Source organism: Poecilia reticulata, chromosome 1, assembly GCF_904066995.2.
Source record: "Poecilia reticulata chromosome 1, P_reticulata-male-v2, whole genome shotgun sequence".
NCBI classification, from domain to species: Eukaryota; Metazoa; Chordata; class Actinopteri; order Cyprinodontiformes; family Poeciliidae; genus Poecilia; species Poecilia reticulata.
In genome coordinates this window covers 8,441,088-8,453,881 of record NC_088830.1, presented here as the reverse complement: position 1 = coordinate 8,453,881, position 12,794 = coordinate 8,441,088, and the positions used below count along the sequence as shown (strand labels likewise).

Genomic DNA, 12,794 nt, shown 5'->3' with positions numbered 1-12,794 from the left:
CTCTCTCCTACACTTTATATGCATTCCATAGATTTATATACAGTAAATATTATTTATTGAAATTTATATTTTTGCACCGTAGTAATTCTCTGGGCGTTGTTTCTAAGTTTAGCTTACAGTTTAAATGCATTTAAGGTTCTTAATAAAACTTAATTACACTTCGCAAAACAGGTGTTACAGGTAGAACAATTTTTCACTATAATTTTATTTTCACAATACGTAAAAGTACACACTGTTACGAACTTTGTTTTAGATTCCATTATTCAATTTTATGGACGGCTTGATTCTATACACGGTATTTAACGCCGGGCATCCCGCCACCCTCCACATGTGGCAACCTCTAATTTATAAAACGGCGCACCGTAACCATAGTGACTGTGTAAAAGCTTGCCTTTTTAACGTGGACAGTTATGGACACTTACGTTGATGAAGGTGCAGCAGCGTAATTAAGACGATTTTACGTAATATGGTATTTACTATGTGCAATTACGTAAAGTAATTACACATGAGTTTTCTATGACCCAAATCCTTTTTTAAATGATTTTTCTGCGACACACGTGATTTCTGTTTTCTTTCTGTCACACTTCACCACAGGCTTAGATGCATTTGAAATGGTTCAGGGATTACACATATTTCTCTTCCGTTCCAGCTTGACCAGCTGATTTATTTTATTTTTTTATGTATATGTTTATGTATGTATACCTAGGCCTGTCAGGATAGCACATTTTGCTGGACGATAAATTGTCCCAGAAGTTATTGCAATAAACGATAATGTTGTTGTTTAGAGACAATTTTCAAGTAACGTAATGGTAATGGCATAAAAATGCAAGAACACATTGTTAAAGGTCAATAAACTTTAAATTCTAACACTGGACCTCAGATATTTTAAATGGAAAACATTTAAAATATCCAAAATAAGTTTAAAAAAAAACAACAGAAACAAATAAAATGATATTTGAAGACTCTATAAGCAAAATTGTCCTCCAAAAATGGCTAGTTGAGACCAAAGCACCAGACTGAAAACTTTTATCATCTGGTTTTTAGTAAAAACAAAAGAGAAACAAGCGATAAATTGATTTATTGTTTATCGTGACAGGCCTCGTCATACTCAAGTATCATGGCATTATGAGAATATTATTTAAACCACAATGGTTATTGAAAAGGAATTGCCTTCGTCAGCAGTGAGGCCACAAAGGTTTGTTGCACCCACCTTTTTTTACTACATTGAAATATCTAATGAAGGGCATATTGACAGGCGGGCTTAAACTATTCATGCACCTGATAGATTCAGACTTAAAGTAATGTTTTATTTTGACTGGCATATTTCTTTTGGCTGAAAATTTTGTTATGAAGAATCAAAAGTATCAGTGGAGACGGGTAACAATCTTATTAGGCGTCTAATCAGATCTTTTATTTTGTGACACATTTTACTTCTGGAAACTACAGAGAAGACGCTATCATTTTCATAGAAAATGATAGTTTTGTTCAAGCCTGTTTGGCATAAATGTCCCTGTTTTCTGTGAAGTCTCACCTGCAGCATATCACCTTTTCTGTTCTCATCCATAAAACCCTAAAACACTCAGCGCCAGGTGGGGGGTATTTTTAGCCCAGCTCATGCTTCGGTGATAAATAAAATTAGGTGGTAAACTCATCTCAACTGTTTGGCAACACAGTTGATCAGGGCCCTGACTTGGAAAATACCAAAATATGTTAGTTTTTAAAAAAAAATAATTTTTAATAACGATTATGTTATTTTTGCTATATTTAGATAGCTGTTTCCTCTTACTTTGTCTGCCATAAGACACTGTAGAGTATTTTGATGTGACTCACTGGTTTTTTGGCCTGTCATGATAACAAATTTTGCTGGATGACAAATTGTCCCAGAGATGATTGTGATAAACGATAATAATGTTGTTTTGAGACCATTTTCAAGTAATACAATAATAATGCCATAATAACGCAAGTAGACCCTCTCAAATATCAACATACTTTAATTTTGTAAAGAACACTTAGCACTGAATCTGGAAGATATTTTAAATATAAATGAACAAAAAAACATAAATGGATTAAGAAGTCTCTTTATTTATTTCTTTATTCACCAATTAGTGCACAGAAAACAAACATTACAGTCCAGCAAAAAGAAGTATTGATCTCTGTTAACAAAATTGCCTTTCAAAAATATTAATCATCCAAATGAAAAGTTTTGAGTTAATTTTAATTTGTCATGCAGCTAATTTAGTTATTCCTTATTGTGAAAGGCTTTCTTTTTTCAGCATTTGCTTATTTATTAAAATGTAACTAAGGCAACTGCAATCACTCATTGATTTTGCTGCGTGTATGAAAAGGCCATTAGCATTCAGGTATTGCAGTGTGTAAGAAGGCTACCTTTGGTATTGCATCCTACCGTTCTCCCTGCTGACGACTCTTTTTACTCGTTGCAGGTCGGAAAAGGAGTCGCGCTCCGCAGCCTCGCTCTCCGCTTCTCGAGACGAAGGACATTCCCCCCTTGGAGCTTCCCAAGTCCTCCGAGGACCTCCTGGTTTCTACCTCGCAGCTCCTCAACGTGTCCGCCGTCTACGAGGTGCTGCGCAACTTCGGCACAGTGCTGCGCCTCTCGCCGTTCCGCTTCGAGGACTTCTGCACGGCACTGTCCAGCCAAGAGCAGTGCACGCTGCTGGCTGAGACCCACATCTCTTTGCTCAAAGCGATCCTCAGAGAGGAGGACACGTCCAACACCACGTTTGGTCCCGCTGACGTCAAGGACTCGGTTAACTCCACGCTGTACTTCGTGGACGGCATGACCTGGCCGGAGGTGGTGCGGGCGTACTGCGAGAGTGACTCGGAATACCGCCACATCCTGCCCTTCCTGGAGAACGAGGACTACCCATACGAGACGCTGGAGAGCAAAGTGAAAGTCCTCCAGTTTTTGGTGGACCATTTCTTGGCGACAAACATCGCCCGCGAGGAGCTGATGTCGGAAGGCGTGGTTGCGTACGACGACCACTGCAGGGTGTGTCACCGGCTCGGCGATCTGCTGTGCTGCGAGACGTGCTCGGCTGTTTATCACTTGGAGTGCGTGAAGCCTCCCTTGCAGGAAGTGCCGGAGGACGAGTGGCAGTGCGAGGTCTGCGTGGCGCACAAGGTGCCCGGCGTGGCGGACTGCGTGCCTGAATTGCAGAAGACCAAGCCCTTTCTCCGTCAGCTGCCAGTTGGCTTTGACCGGCACCATCGTAAATACTGGTTCTTGAATCGCCGGGTTGTTGTGTAAGTTCACAGTGTTCATGAGCAGTGATCTGTTTTCTAAATTCAGGTATGATTCAGAAGAGACAATGATTTCAGTGTTGCACACTGTAAGTAGAATGTATCAAAGTTATTAGTACTAGCAGAAATAAATTTGGTAACAAAAACATTCAAAACACAAAACTGAACAGCAAAATTATTCATAGACCTCGCAGATTTTTGATGTTAAGGTGACCTTGTGTGCCAAGAAAGACGCTGACAAATAATGTGATTTAAATTTTTGATTTAAAATTACTTTCCTTTTACCAGAAACGTTATTTTTGACAGGAAATTAAATGGATTTCTGTCAAAACGACAGTAAAAGAATGACCAATATTGAACAACAAAAAAAATTTACATTTAGTTTTTAAAATGCCACGTCTAAAATTATTTGATAAGATCTGGTTTAACTCAACCCTTTGGCTGAGCCGTTCCAATGAACCACTCATACCAGACCATGTTGGAAAAATTAAATACTTTAAACCTAAATCTGCCAGCGGTATGACTAATGTTCGGGTTACGTTTTTGTTTTGCTGTATCCAGCTGCCTAAAGTTCTTGGAAATTGAGATTGGAGCAGATGTGTGCAAGGCAAGAGTATCCAAAAACTTTCAGTGTTTCCCATAATTTTCTGGCTAACAGGGCATCCGGTTTTCCTCAAGGTTACATTTTTCCATTCTGAGATTTTTAGGGACTGTTGGCCAATTAGAAATAATCTACTACAGGTTCTTAGCTTGATGGAGTAGCTTTAAACAAACAGAAAATGGTTACCTTCTGTACATCAAAACATATGAATCTTTTTCTGCTTTTTGTTAAAGTTGAAAAAGGAGGACACCAAAAAAAAACTTTATTTTTCTTTATTAAGTATTTATGTGCTATTCCTCCGTTGATCATAGAGATGCACTAATTGGCCTCTTCTGACCGATACCAATACCAAAGGGCTCCAATAAGGACATTAAACTACATTTTGCTGCCAGTTCATTGGTGGACTCTGTAGTTTTGAATCCAACAAAACATGAACAACAAATATAACCCACTTTAGACATTAAAGTAAAGATTCCTAACTAAAACAAAAGTGGCTAAGAACATGCTGTTGGTTGATGCTTCAATCAACAAATGAAAGTGAGAGTTCTTTGTTTTAGTGCATTTACGAAATAACAAAATGTCAGCTTTTTCAGTATTTGGCCTCCTGATTGCCAATCAAGGCTAATAAATAGAAAATCCTCTGATTATGACCTTTTGTCACAACAGTGTTAGTCTGACACCATCTTCTGAGGTTTTAACAAAAGGACATACAATCCGTTAAATTTGGGAACAATATGCATTATTTAATTTAAAAACAGGTAAACAAACTTCCTTACAAAGATAAACTATTAATGATGTTCAGTGAACCACTGATGGTGGATAATTCAAAGAAAAAAAACAGCCTTAGGTGTTAAATACAGCAGTGGACTTCAGCTCTGGACTTGATAAAGCTCTATACAAGTACAGGCCATTTACCATTTCACCATTCTATAAACAAATATAAACGAAAAAAATAATATTGTTTTAATCCAACTGTCGTCTCCAGTGAGGAGGACGGCGAGCAAGAAGACAAAGCCATCTGGTACTACAGCACAAAGGTAGACTCTGGTTTTTCCCCTCGTACAGAAGTTCGTATTTGTTTTTAGCATGGAGGCCATCTTGCTTAAGTCTCCCACACTCTGCGTTTGCCAGGTCCAGCTGGCCGAGCTGATAGACCGGCTGGATAAAGAGTATTGGGAGGCCGACCTGTACGCATCCCTGGAGGAGATAAGGGACGAGGTGCACACCCACATGGACATCACCGAGGACCTCACCAACAAGGCTCGCGGCAACAACAAGTGTTTCCTCACCGCTGCCAATGGTAAAGAACGGGAAACTCCACAAGCTGGTGGACTTTATGATTCTTCTTGTCTTTTTCTTAAATTATTTAATTTATGGTATAATCTCTCATTGCTGTCAAATGAGTGCAAAAGATCAATTTTATTTTATTTTTTTCAAATTATTTTCAGATTTAGAGCAGATCTTAATCTTTCTGTCTCTTCTGATGCACAGAAAACCTTCTTTTTTTTGCCTTTATTTCCTTAACATATATTTCCAAGAGGTGAAACTTCCTGTGTCCACCTCACCACAGACATAGCTTCATTTTGACTAAAGAAAACAATAATTGAACAGTTCATTCCCTCTGGCTTGTCAGCAATATTTCTGCAATAAATTAAAAAAAAACACAAAACAATCCCCTTGGTTCCAAGCAGCGCTTTATTACTGCAAACTGATATTACAACAATAACTGCAGATCACTTTTCCTGCTGGCTTTAACATGGAAGCAGTTCCCTTAAGCAGCTGATTAAAAAAAAAAAAAAATAGTAGCCTTCATATTTTTAGCAGATTTTCCTTTCTGGACTTTCAATTTGACCGTTTCTTAATATTATTTCCCTTCTCTCTTTCCACTCAGATGAAATCTTGGAGCGACTGCGAGCTAAGAAGGAGGAAGAGCTGGAGGAGGTGAAGAGACGGGCGGCTGAAGAGGCCCAGAAGGCGCGGCTGGAGAAGCAGAAGAAGGAGCAAGGCTTGGAGAAGGGAGAAGAGGAGGCCAAGCCGAAGGATGAAGAACAGGGGGACAGCAAGGCCATAGAGAGGTCAGCGGAAGACCAGTCGACAAAAGAGGAGGCCGCACAGGAAAAAAACGATGGAGAGAAGAGCAGCGGTAGGTGCTTTAGAAAGAAAATACGCTTGTAGGACCAAATTTGTTTTAGTAACTGTCTGATAATGGAGTAGTAGTGGATAATATAGCTTAATCTGATGTGTAATTCGGCCATATTATTCTTTCTCCATTGGCAGTTTTGTATTTCATCACCTTCATGAAACATTCACATTTCACACTATTTCTGCTGCTATTCTGCAGTAAGTGAAGCTCCGCCCTCTAGCCAAGAAGACGGCGGCGGCAACAGTGTTGGGGATGTACCATCGATCCCGTCGACTGCTTCTGCTTCACAAACTTCCGCTGGGAGCAGCGGCCTGTCCTCCACTGTGGAGGTGCGGCTAGAGCGATGCGTCTTTGAGTCGGCGCCTAGCAAAACCGAAGGTACAGTTTAAGTTTAAATAGGACTATTTTTCTTAGTGTATCTGGAAGGCCGCAAAGGGAATTATCTCTCGGCTTTCTTCTTTTTTTTTTTTATCAAATTTTAAGATATTTTTTTGCTGTTGTTGTTTTTAGCAACAACAGCTTCTTTTAACTGTAAAACAAATAAAATTCATTTTGAGCTTTTCTGGAAAATGTTTGACTTCCACAGTCAGCATCACGAGGAAGAGCTCAAATTAAAATTTCTTAAACCCTTTTTACTCAATCCTGGTCTTCCCTCTTATTTGGTGTGATGCAATAGTCAAAAAGTTTCAGCAGAGGGAGCCAAAGCCTAACTTAATTTTTACTGGCATGAGAAAGTCTTTTTTCACTGACAGTATATTACTTCCTCGTTTACTCTTTTATTGCATTTTTAATTTATTGATTCTCTTCTTAAATAGATGGATAGATGCACTCTATTAATCCTGACATTAAGAAATTCATGTCACAGCAGCAATGAGCAACTCGCAATAAAAAAATAATCAAATCACAATGAAAACGAATCTGAACTAAAAGCTATAAACCATGTATAAAAATGTTTTTGTTAAGAAAGAAGCTGTGGTATTTCACCTAATAAAATAAGATGAAAGAAATTACTTATACATTTAGTTATTAAACTGTGCGCTGCAACAATGCCAGTGCAGAATTAGACATTATTCTGGGTAAAATGAAAAAAATAAAATCTGCTACCTGTTTAAACATGCAAACCATTTATCTGTCAGTGCTAATAGCATTTTGTTTTCCCTTCCTACTGAAGGAAACCCAGCATCTGACTCCGTGCCTGTCAGTGGTGACGGCGTCCCCAGCCTGAGTCAGTCCTCCCAACCCTGTGAAGACAACAGCAACAGCAGTGTAGGAGCCGCCGTTGCTGCCAGGGGCCCGGAGCCCCCAGACTTGGCTGATAGATCATCCCAGTCATCCCTGGCGAGCCTCGATGACGCAGGTCCGTCACTTATAAAGCCATACAAAGCATCATACTTAATAATAGGACTGCTACTGTTATTTTAGCGATCGATTATTCTGCCGATTAATCGGATACAAAATATCGGCACGTTCTGCTGATTGTTTTATTTAACCACTTCAACCTTTTTACGCAACATTACAAACACGTTAAAAGATGCAAATAAAAAATACATTCCTTTTTTTAAATAAGAAAATAAACATTTTACTGCTTAAAATGCAACAACACAGCTTTCCTTTAGTAAAACTGAAGAGTGTAAAGCTAAAACTTTGCCACTCGAGGAGTTTTGGGTGAAACATATTTACAGACAAAGGTGTTTTTATCTTAATTAAAATGTATATATATTTTGTACCATTTTTGCTTAAGTATTGCTATAAATAACTTTTTTTCTCAGGCCATATACTCCAGTTAACAATTAATTGACTTCTAAATTAGTTGATGATTATTTCAATTATCGATTGATCATGATTAATCCGATTAATCGTTTCATCCCTACATAGTAACTGTCAAAAAATTGCAATGAAAGCTTGTTACTGTCTGAATTTATGTATTCACAATACAAAACAGTATGTTTTACTACGTCGACCTTCTTATTTCTTTGATTAAAACTGCTCATTGCATTTCTAGGGGACAGCAAAGACTCGACCAACAGCGAGACGGCAGGCGGGAGCAGTAAGAGGTCTTCAGCGACGCGCATGGTGACGCGCCTGAGGAACCCAGAGAGCAAGCTGAGCCAGCTGAAGAGTCAACAGGTTGCAGCTGCTGTTCACGAGGCCAACAGGGGCTTTAAGGAGGGCAAAGAGGTCAGACTCATACATGGGGGCAATATCACTCGACATATTTTATGTAGAATGTCGTCAAAGTAGGATGTCACGCGAAAAAAATCTGTTTAGGTTAATGAAAGGTGAGAGTTACGGTTGTTGCGTTAGCGTTTTTAAGGTTGCGGTTGTTTCTGCAGGTGTTGGTGGTGAACGCCCAGGGCGACATCACCCGGGTCAGCACGCGGAGCAGCAAGGAGGTGGTGATGAAGGGAACCATCAGCCAGTTCTTCAAGCTGGGTCAGGAGGGGAAATACCGCGTCTATCATAACCAATACAGCGCCAACGCCTTGGCTCTCAACAAGCACCAGCACAGAGAGGCAAGTGGCGTTTTCGTCATTTCAGCAGTTGTTTGCCGATCAAAGGGAAAAAATTTCAAATTCTGATTTATGTCCGATTAATTAGTGCAGCTCTAATTTAACTTTTTTTTTTTTTATCTGGACAGGACCATGACAAGAGGCGACATCTCTCCCATAAGTTTTGTATGACGCCAGCAGGAGAGTTCAAGTGGAATGGGTCCATTCATGGTTCTAAGGTTCTGACCATCTCCACGTTAAGACTCACCATCATCCAGCTTGAGAACAACGTTCCATCTCCTTTCATGCATCCAAACTGGGCCTCACACAGGTAAAAACTGGAAAAAGATTACTTTTCTTTTTTTTAACGAAACCAGAGACTTTGTGAGCATCAATCTAGTTATTTAATTTACAAATAAGGTTAAAATAGAGGCACAATCAAAACCTGGGTGTTTATAGTCATATTTAATTATAATTTCTTTTAGAATTTAGGATCAAGTGATTGATCTTCTGTGTTTCTTTTCGTAGGACCAACTGGATCAAAGCAGTTCAGATGTGCAGTAAGGCCAGAGAGTTTGCTCTGGCCCTGGCCATTCTGGAATGTGCCATCAAACCCGTGGCGATGCTGCCTGTCTGGAAAGACTCACTGGGTCATACCAGGTAAAGAAATACTGCGCACAGAACCTGCCTGGAGTAGAGATAAAAGTACCAGAGTTTCAGGGAATTTTTCAGCAAAGGACTTTTTTTTTTTGAGTCTGAATACTCCACTTAACGAATAATCGATAACTAAATCATTTGACGATTGTTTCAATAATCAATTAATCGTAATTAATCGATTCAACCCTACACAGAATATTGCACCTTTTCACTTTTTATAATGCAATATAAGCTAAACAAGTTGATATCAGCTAATTAATCAGTAGGGCTAGCTGCTCTGACAGTTTTCTTTTTGTAAATGAGGAAGAAACATAGTGCCCTCTTTCATCCAGCTGACCTGCATTTTTTTCTGTCATCCTAATTAATAGAAAATGTTTCTGGTTTTTGAATAACTTTGAAGTTTTAGTATGATTCATCACCAGTAAGGAGCTCAAGCCTAACAGCGCTGTATGTGTCCAGGACGTGTGTAAATCTTTCATAAAACTACGTGAGGACATCCGCTGAATATGTAGAAAACAATATTTCATTTTTGCATCTTCTGAGTTTATGAAAAGCCTAATTTAGGAAGACATCCTCATAACAAGAATACACTTCCTCATTACTGAACTATTTCTTAAACTAGCTGACCAAACCTTCAAAAGCTCCAGAAGCCTAAGTAAGCATTCAGTACATGTACACAGGGTATGTTCACTGAGTTTAGCGGGCAAGGTCGACGGTAACCAGATCCGTTCGAAAGGCCCACCCTAGCTGTGAGGCATAATATTTTGATTGCACGTCCCCGACCAGCACCACCCAACTCTGCCTCTATGCCTCCTGCGACATAGGGCCCGTTCATAGAGGTGATTGTCCAGGCTCCCACTGGGTTAGGACCGGGATGTGTTTATACATCCCAACTCTGAATATCGAGAGAGTAGTGAGAGAAACTGCAATTCATAAAAGGGATTTTAAACAGAAGACCAGGTTCTCATTTTAAATGAAAGTCAAACTCATTAGTCTGAGTTAAACAGGGTTCCAACGCCGTCTAGAGTGACTTAGAGTTTTTGAATAAGTAAGGAAAATGATTTGTATTTCTTTTCCTGACTTTATTCCCTATTCCTTTGTCTACATTTCCTTTTTCTTTGTTCTAGTTTCCTTCCTTTTGTTTTATCTGTCCTTCCTTCTTTTATTCCTTGCATCCTTCATTGCTTCCTTTTTCTTCCTTGTTTTCCTTCTTGTCTTGTCATTCTTTACTTCCCTCGTTGTCCCCTACATCATTTCCTTCCTCCCTCTCTTTTCATTTTCCTTGTTCTTCCATTCTCTCCTTCATTATGTTACTTGACATTAATCTTCCTTCTTTTTCCTTCTGTCCTTGTTTACTATCCTACTTCCTTCATTGTGTCATTCCTCCTATGTCACTTCTGAGGATTTGATTCTGCTCAAACTCCATAGAGTAAATGTTATTGTCTCGTATGTTAGAATCAGCGTATGGGACCGGGACCTCTGGAACTTAAATCGTTCAAATTAAAGTGTGTGTTGCACCGCAATGACAAATCTCACAATTCAACTTTCACGTTCTTGTCTTTTAAGAAATATTCTGTCAGGTACAACCAGACATCTTCATGCTTTCAGTTCATCAGTAAAATGTGAAACACTTTCAGGTTGAACCGCATGACATCCATGGAGCGTGAAGAGAAAGAGAAGGTGAAGAAGAGAGAAAAGAAGCTGGAGGAAGAGGAGACAATGCAACAAGCAACCTGGGTCAAGTACACCTTTCCAATCAAGCACCAGGTAGTTAACGTTGCCTTAACTAAAGGTGTACTGATAGTTGTTTGAGTCCTTAATAATCAAATGCTTAAGATTCTGTGCTGTCAATTTACTCTTTTATTTGCGGAGAAGTCGGACCAAAACCCGTGCGATAAAATATTCCACCCATGTCGTCTCATCTGTTGTCTGAGTCAAAACATTTTTGAAGTCTTCATATGTTAAATGACTTTAGAATGAGTCAATCTGGTAGGAAATAATGTGGTTTATGTGACCATCAAGGGCTCTTTGATATAGAAGGTCAAACACTGCTGTGAGTCATTTCCCTGAGCAATTTGGACTAAATATACCACTAATCTCTGAACATTTAAGCTTTGTGTACGAAAACTTGTTTTTCTTGCTTCACAGAGAATTTTTCTTGCATTTCACTTGATCAGTTGAACTTCTTGTTCTTCCTTTTATTGATGTTTTTCCTTATTTTACATCCCATATGTAGGTGTGGAAGCAGAAGGGAGAGGAGTATCGTGTTACAGGCTACGGGGGTTGGAGTTTTATCAGTAAAACCTATGTACCTCAGTTTTCCCCAAAACTTCCTGGAAACACCAACGCCAACTACCGCAAAGAACTGGAAGGTATGAAAAAACCCTTTCACCCTAGAGTCTTTGGTTTATGCAAGAAATGGTCAACACTTATTTTAGTTGAATATGTTGCTCGGATGTAAACTCTTATTCTTCCTTGTCTATGTGCATCATTAACATAAGAGAGACATTAAAAGGTTCTCATCTATGTCATCTTTTAAAATTATTTCATGAGAACATTAGACTTCAAAGGATTCTTGCTTTTCTAGTTTGCAAAAGTATTCACACCTCTTAGACTTGTTCACTTTTTGTCATATTACGAACTTAATGTATTGTATTGGGTTTTTATGTGATGTTTTATGCTTGGAACATGGTTTTATAACCAATCCCTGCTTTAAAGTTTATTGTTTTCTAATTTTTTAGATTTTTTTTTTTTTTTTACTTCTGCATTACTTTATTGTGTGACACCAATGAAACACCTTAAAGTTTGTGGTTGTTGTATATGTGGAAAGGCACAAGGGCCATCGATGCTTCTGCAGGGCAAAGTCTGGTGGTACAACTCCTGCGACTTATTTTGAAGGTTTTTGTAAGTTGATTGACATATGGACTCTGCTGCTAAGCTATTAAAGTTCAACCTTTCGAATGATTCAGTTTTTTAAATAAGTTCTGGGATATAATCTTTCATTCTCTCATATTTTTCTATAGATGCTAAACTGGGCAAGAGATGTACCTTGTTGGACTTGAGCCGACGACCCAGTTTAGTTGTGTCTGGAGCTCAGGACGGTCCCACGTCAAGCAGTGAAACCAAGGAGCAAGACTCCACGGGTCTCTCCAGAAAAGCTGCTGAAGATGCGGAATCTACGGAGAGGATTGAGCAAGACAAGAACGAAGAACCGGAAGAAAAGAAGCCAGCAGGTTCACCTGTAAAGATGGAAGGGGATCCCACAGACTCCGTGTCAAAGGAACAAAGTATAGTATTGTTTTCCAAAGCTTTCGACTTTTTAAAACTACCGCAATGACAAGTACTAAAACAGCTACATGCTAGCAGCAGCAACGATAACATATGGAGTTTTTCATATTCATTATAATATACATATCTCCATCAGTTGGAACACTAGTTAATTAGAGAGATAGAAATCAAACAAAAAACTTTATATTACCCTGTTTTACAGAGATATTGTATATTGTTGTATATTCCCCACACATAGCCGGGTCTTTCTAAGAATCAAAAGTAATATCGTACACACTGAATGGGATTCAGAAAAGTTATCATCCACATGAGCGTTTTGGTGTGGATGAAAGGCCACAACACATATAAATGTATT

At 39.0% G+C, this 12,794-nt stretch overlaps 1 protein-coding gene across 3 annotated transcripts in view; it reads left to right on the top strand.

Annotated features, from left to right (window-relative positions):
- Window positions 1-12,794, top strand: part of LOC103471527 (nucleosome-remodeling factor subunit BPTF) — a 45,761-nt gene that overhangs the window by 1,259 nt on the left and 31,708 nt on the right. For all 3 annotated transcript variants that reach the window (XM_008420693.3, XM_008420615.3, XM_017305173.2), the window contains exons 2-14: window positions 2,442-3,264; window positions 4,848-4,899; window positions 4,994-5,162; window positions 5,754-6,005; window positions 6,204-6,383; window positions 7,177-7,362; window positions 8,008-8,183; window positions 8,339-8,518; window positions 8,644-8,825; window positions 9,023-9,154; window positions 10,789-10,918; window positions 11,388-11,523; window positions 12,175-12,438. In XM_008420693.3, the coding sequence (XP_008418915.1) occupies window positions 2,442-3,264; window positions 4,848-4,899; window positions 4,994-5,162; window positions 5,754-6,005; window positions 6,204-6,383; window positions 7,177-7,362; window positions 8,008-8,183; window positions 8,339-8,518; window positions 8,644-8,825; window positions 9,023-9,154; window positions 10,789-10,918; window positions 11,388-11,523; window positions 12,175-12,438 (2,862 nt within the window). The remainder of the gene's footprint in view (window positions 1-2,441; window positions 3,265-4,847; window positions 4,900-4,993; window positions 5,163-5,753; window positions 6,006-6,203; window positions 6,384-7,176; window positions 7,363-8,007; window positions 8,184-8,338; window positions 8,519-8,643; window positions 8,826-9,022; window positions 9,155-10,788; window positions 10,919-11,387; window positions 11,524-12,174; window positions 12,439-12,794) is intronic.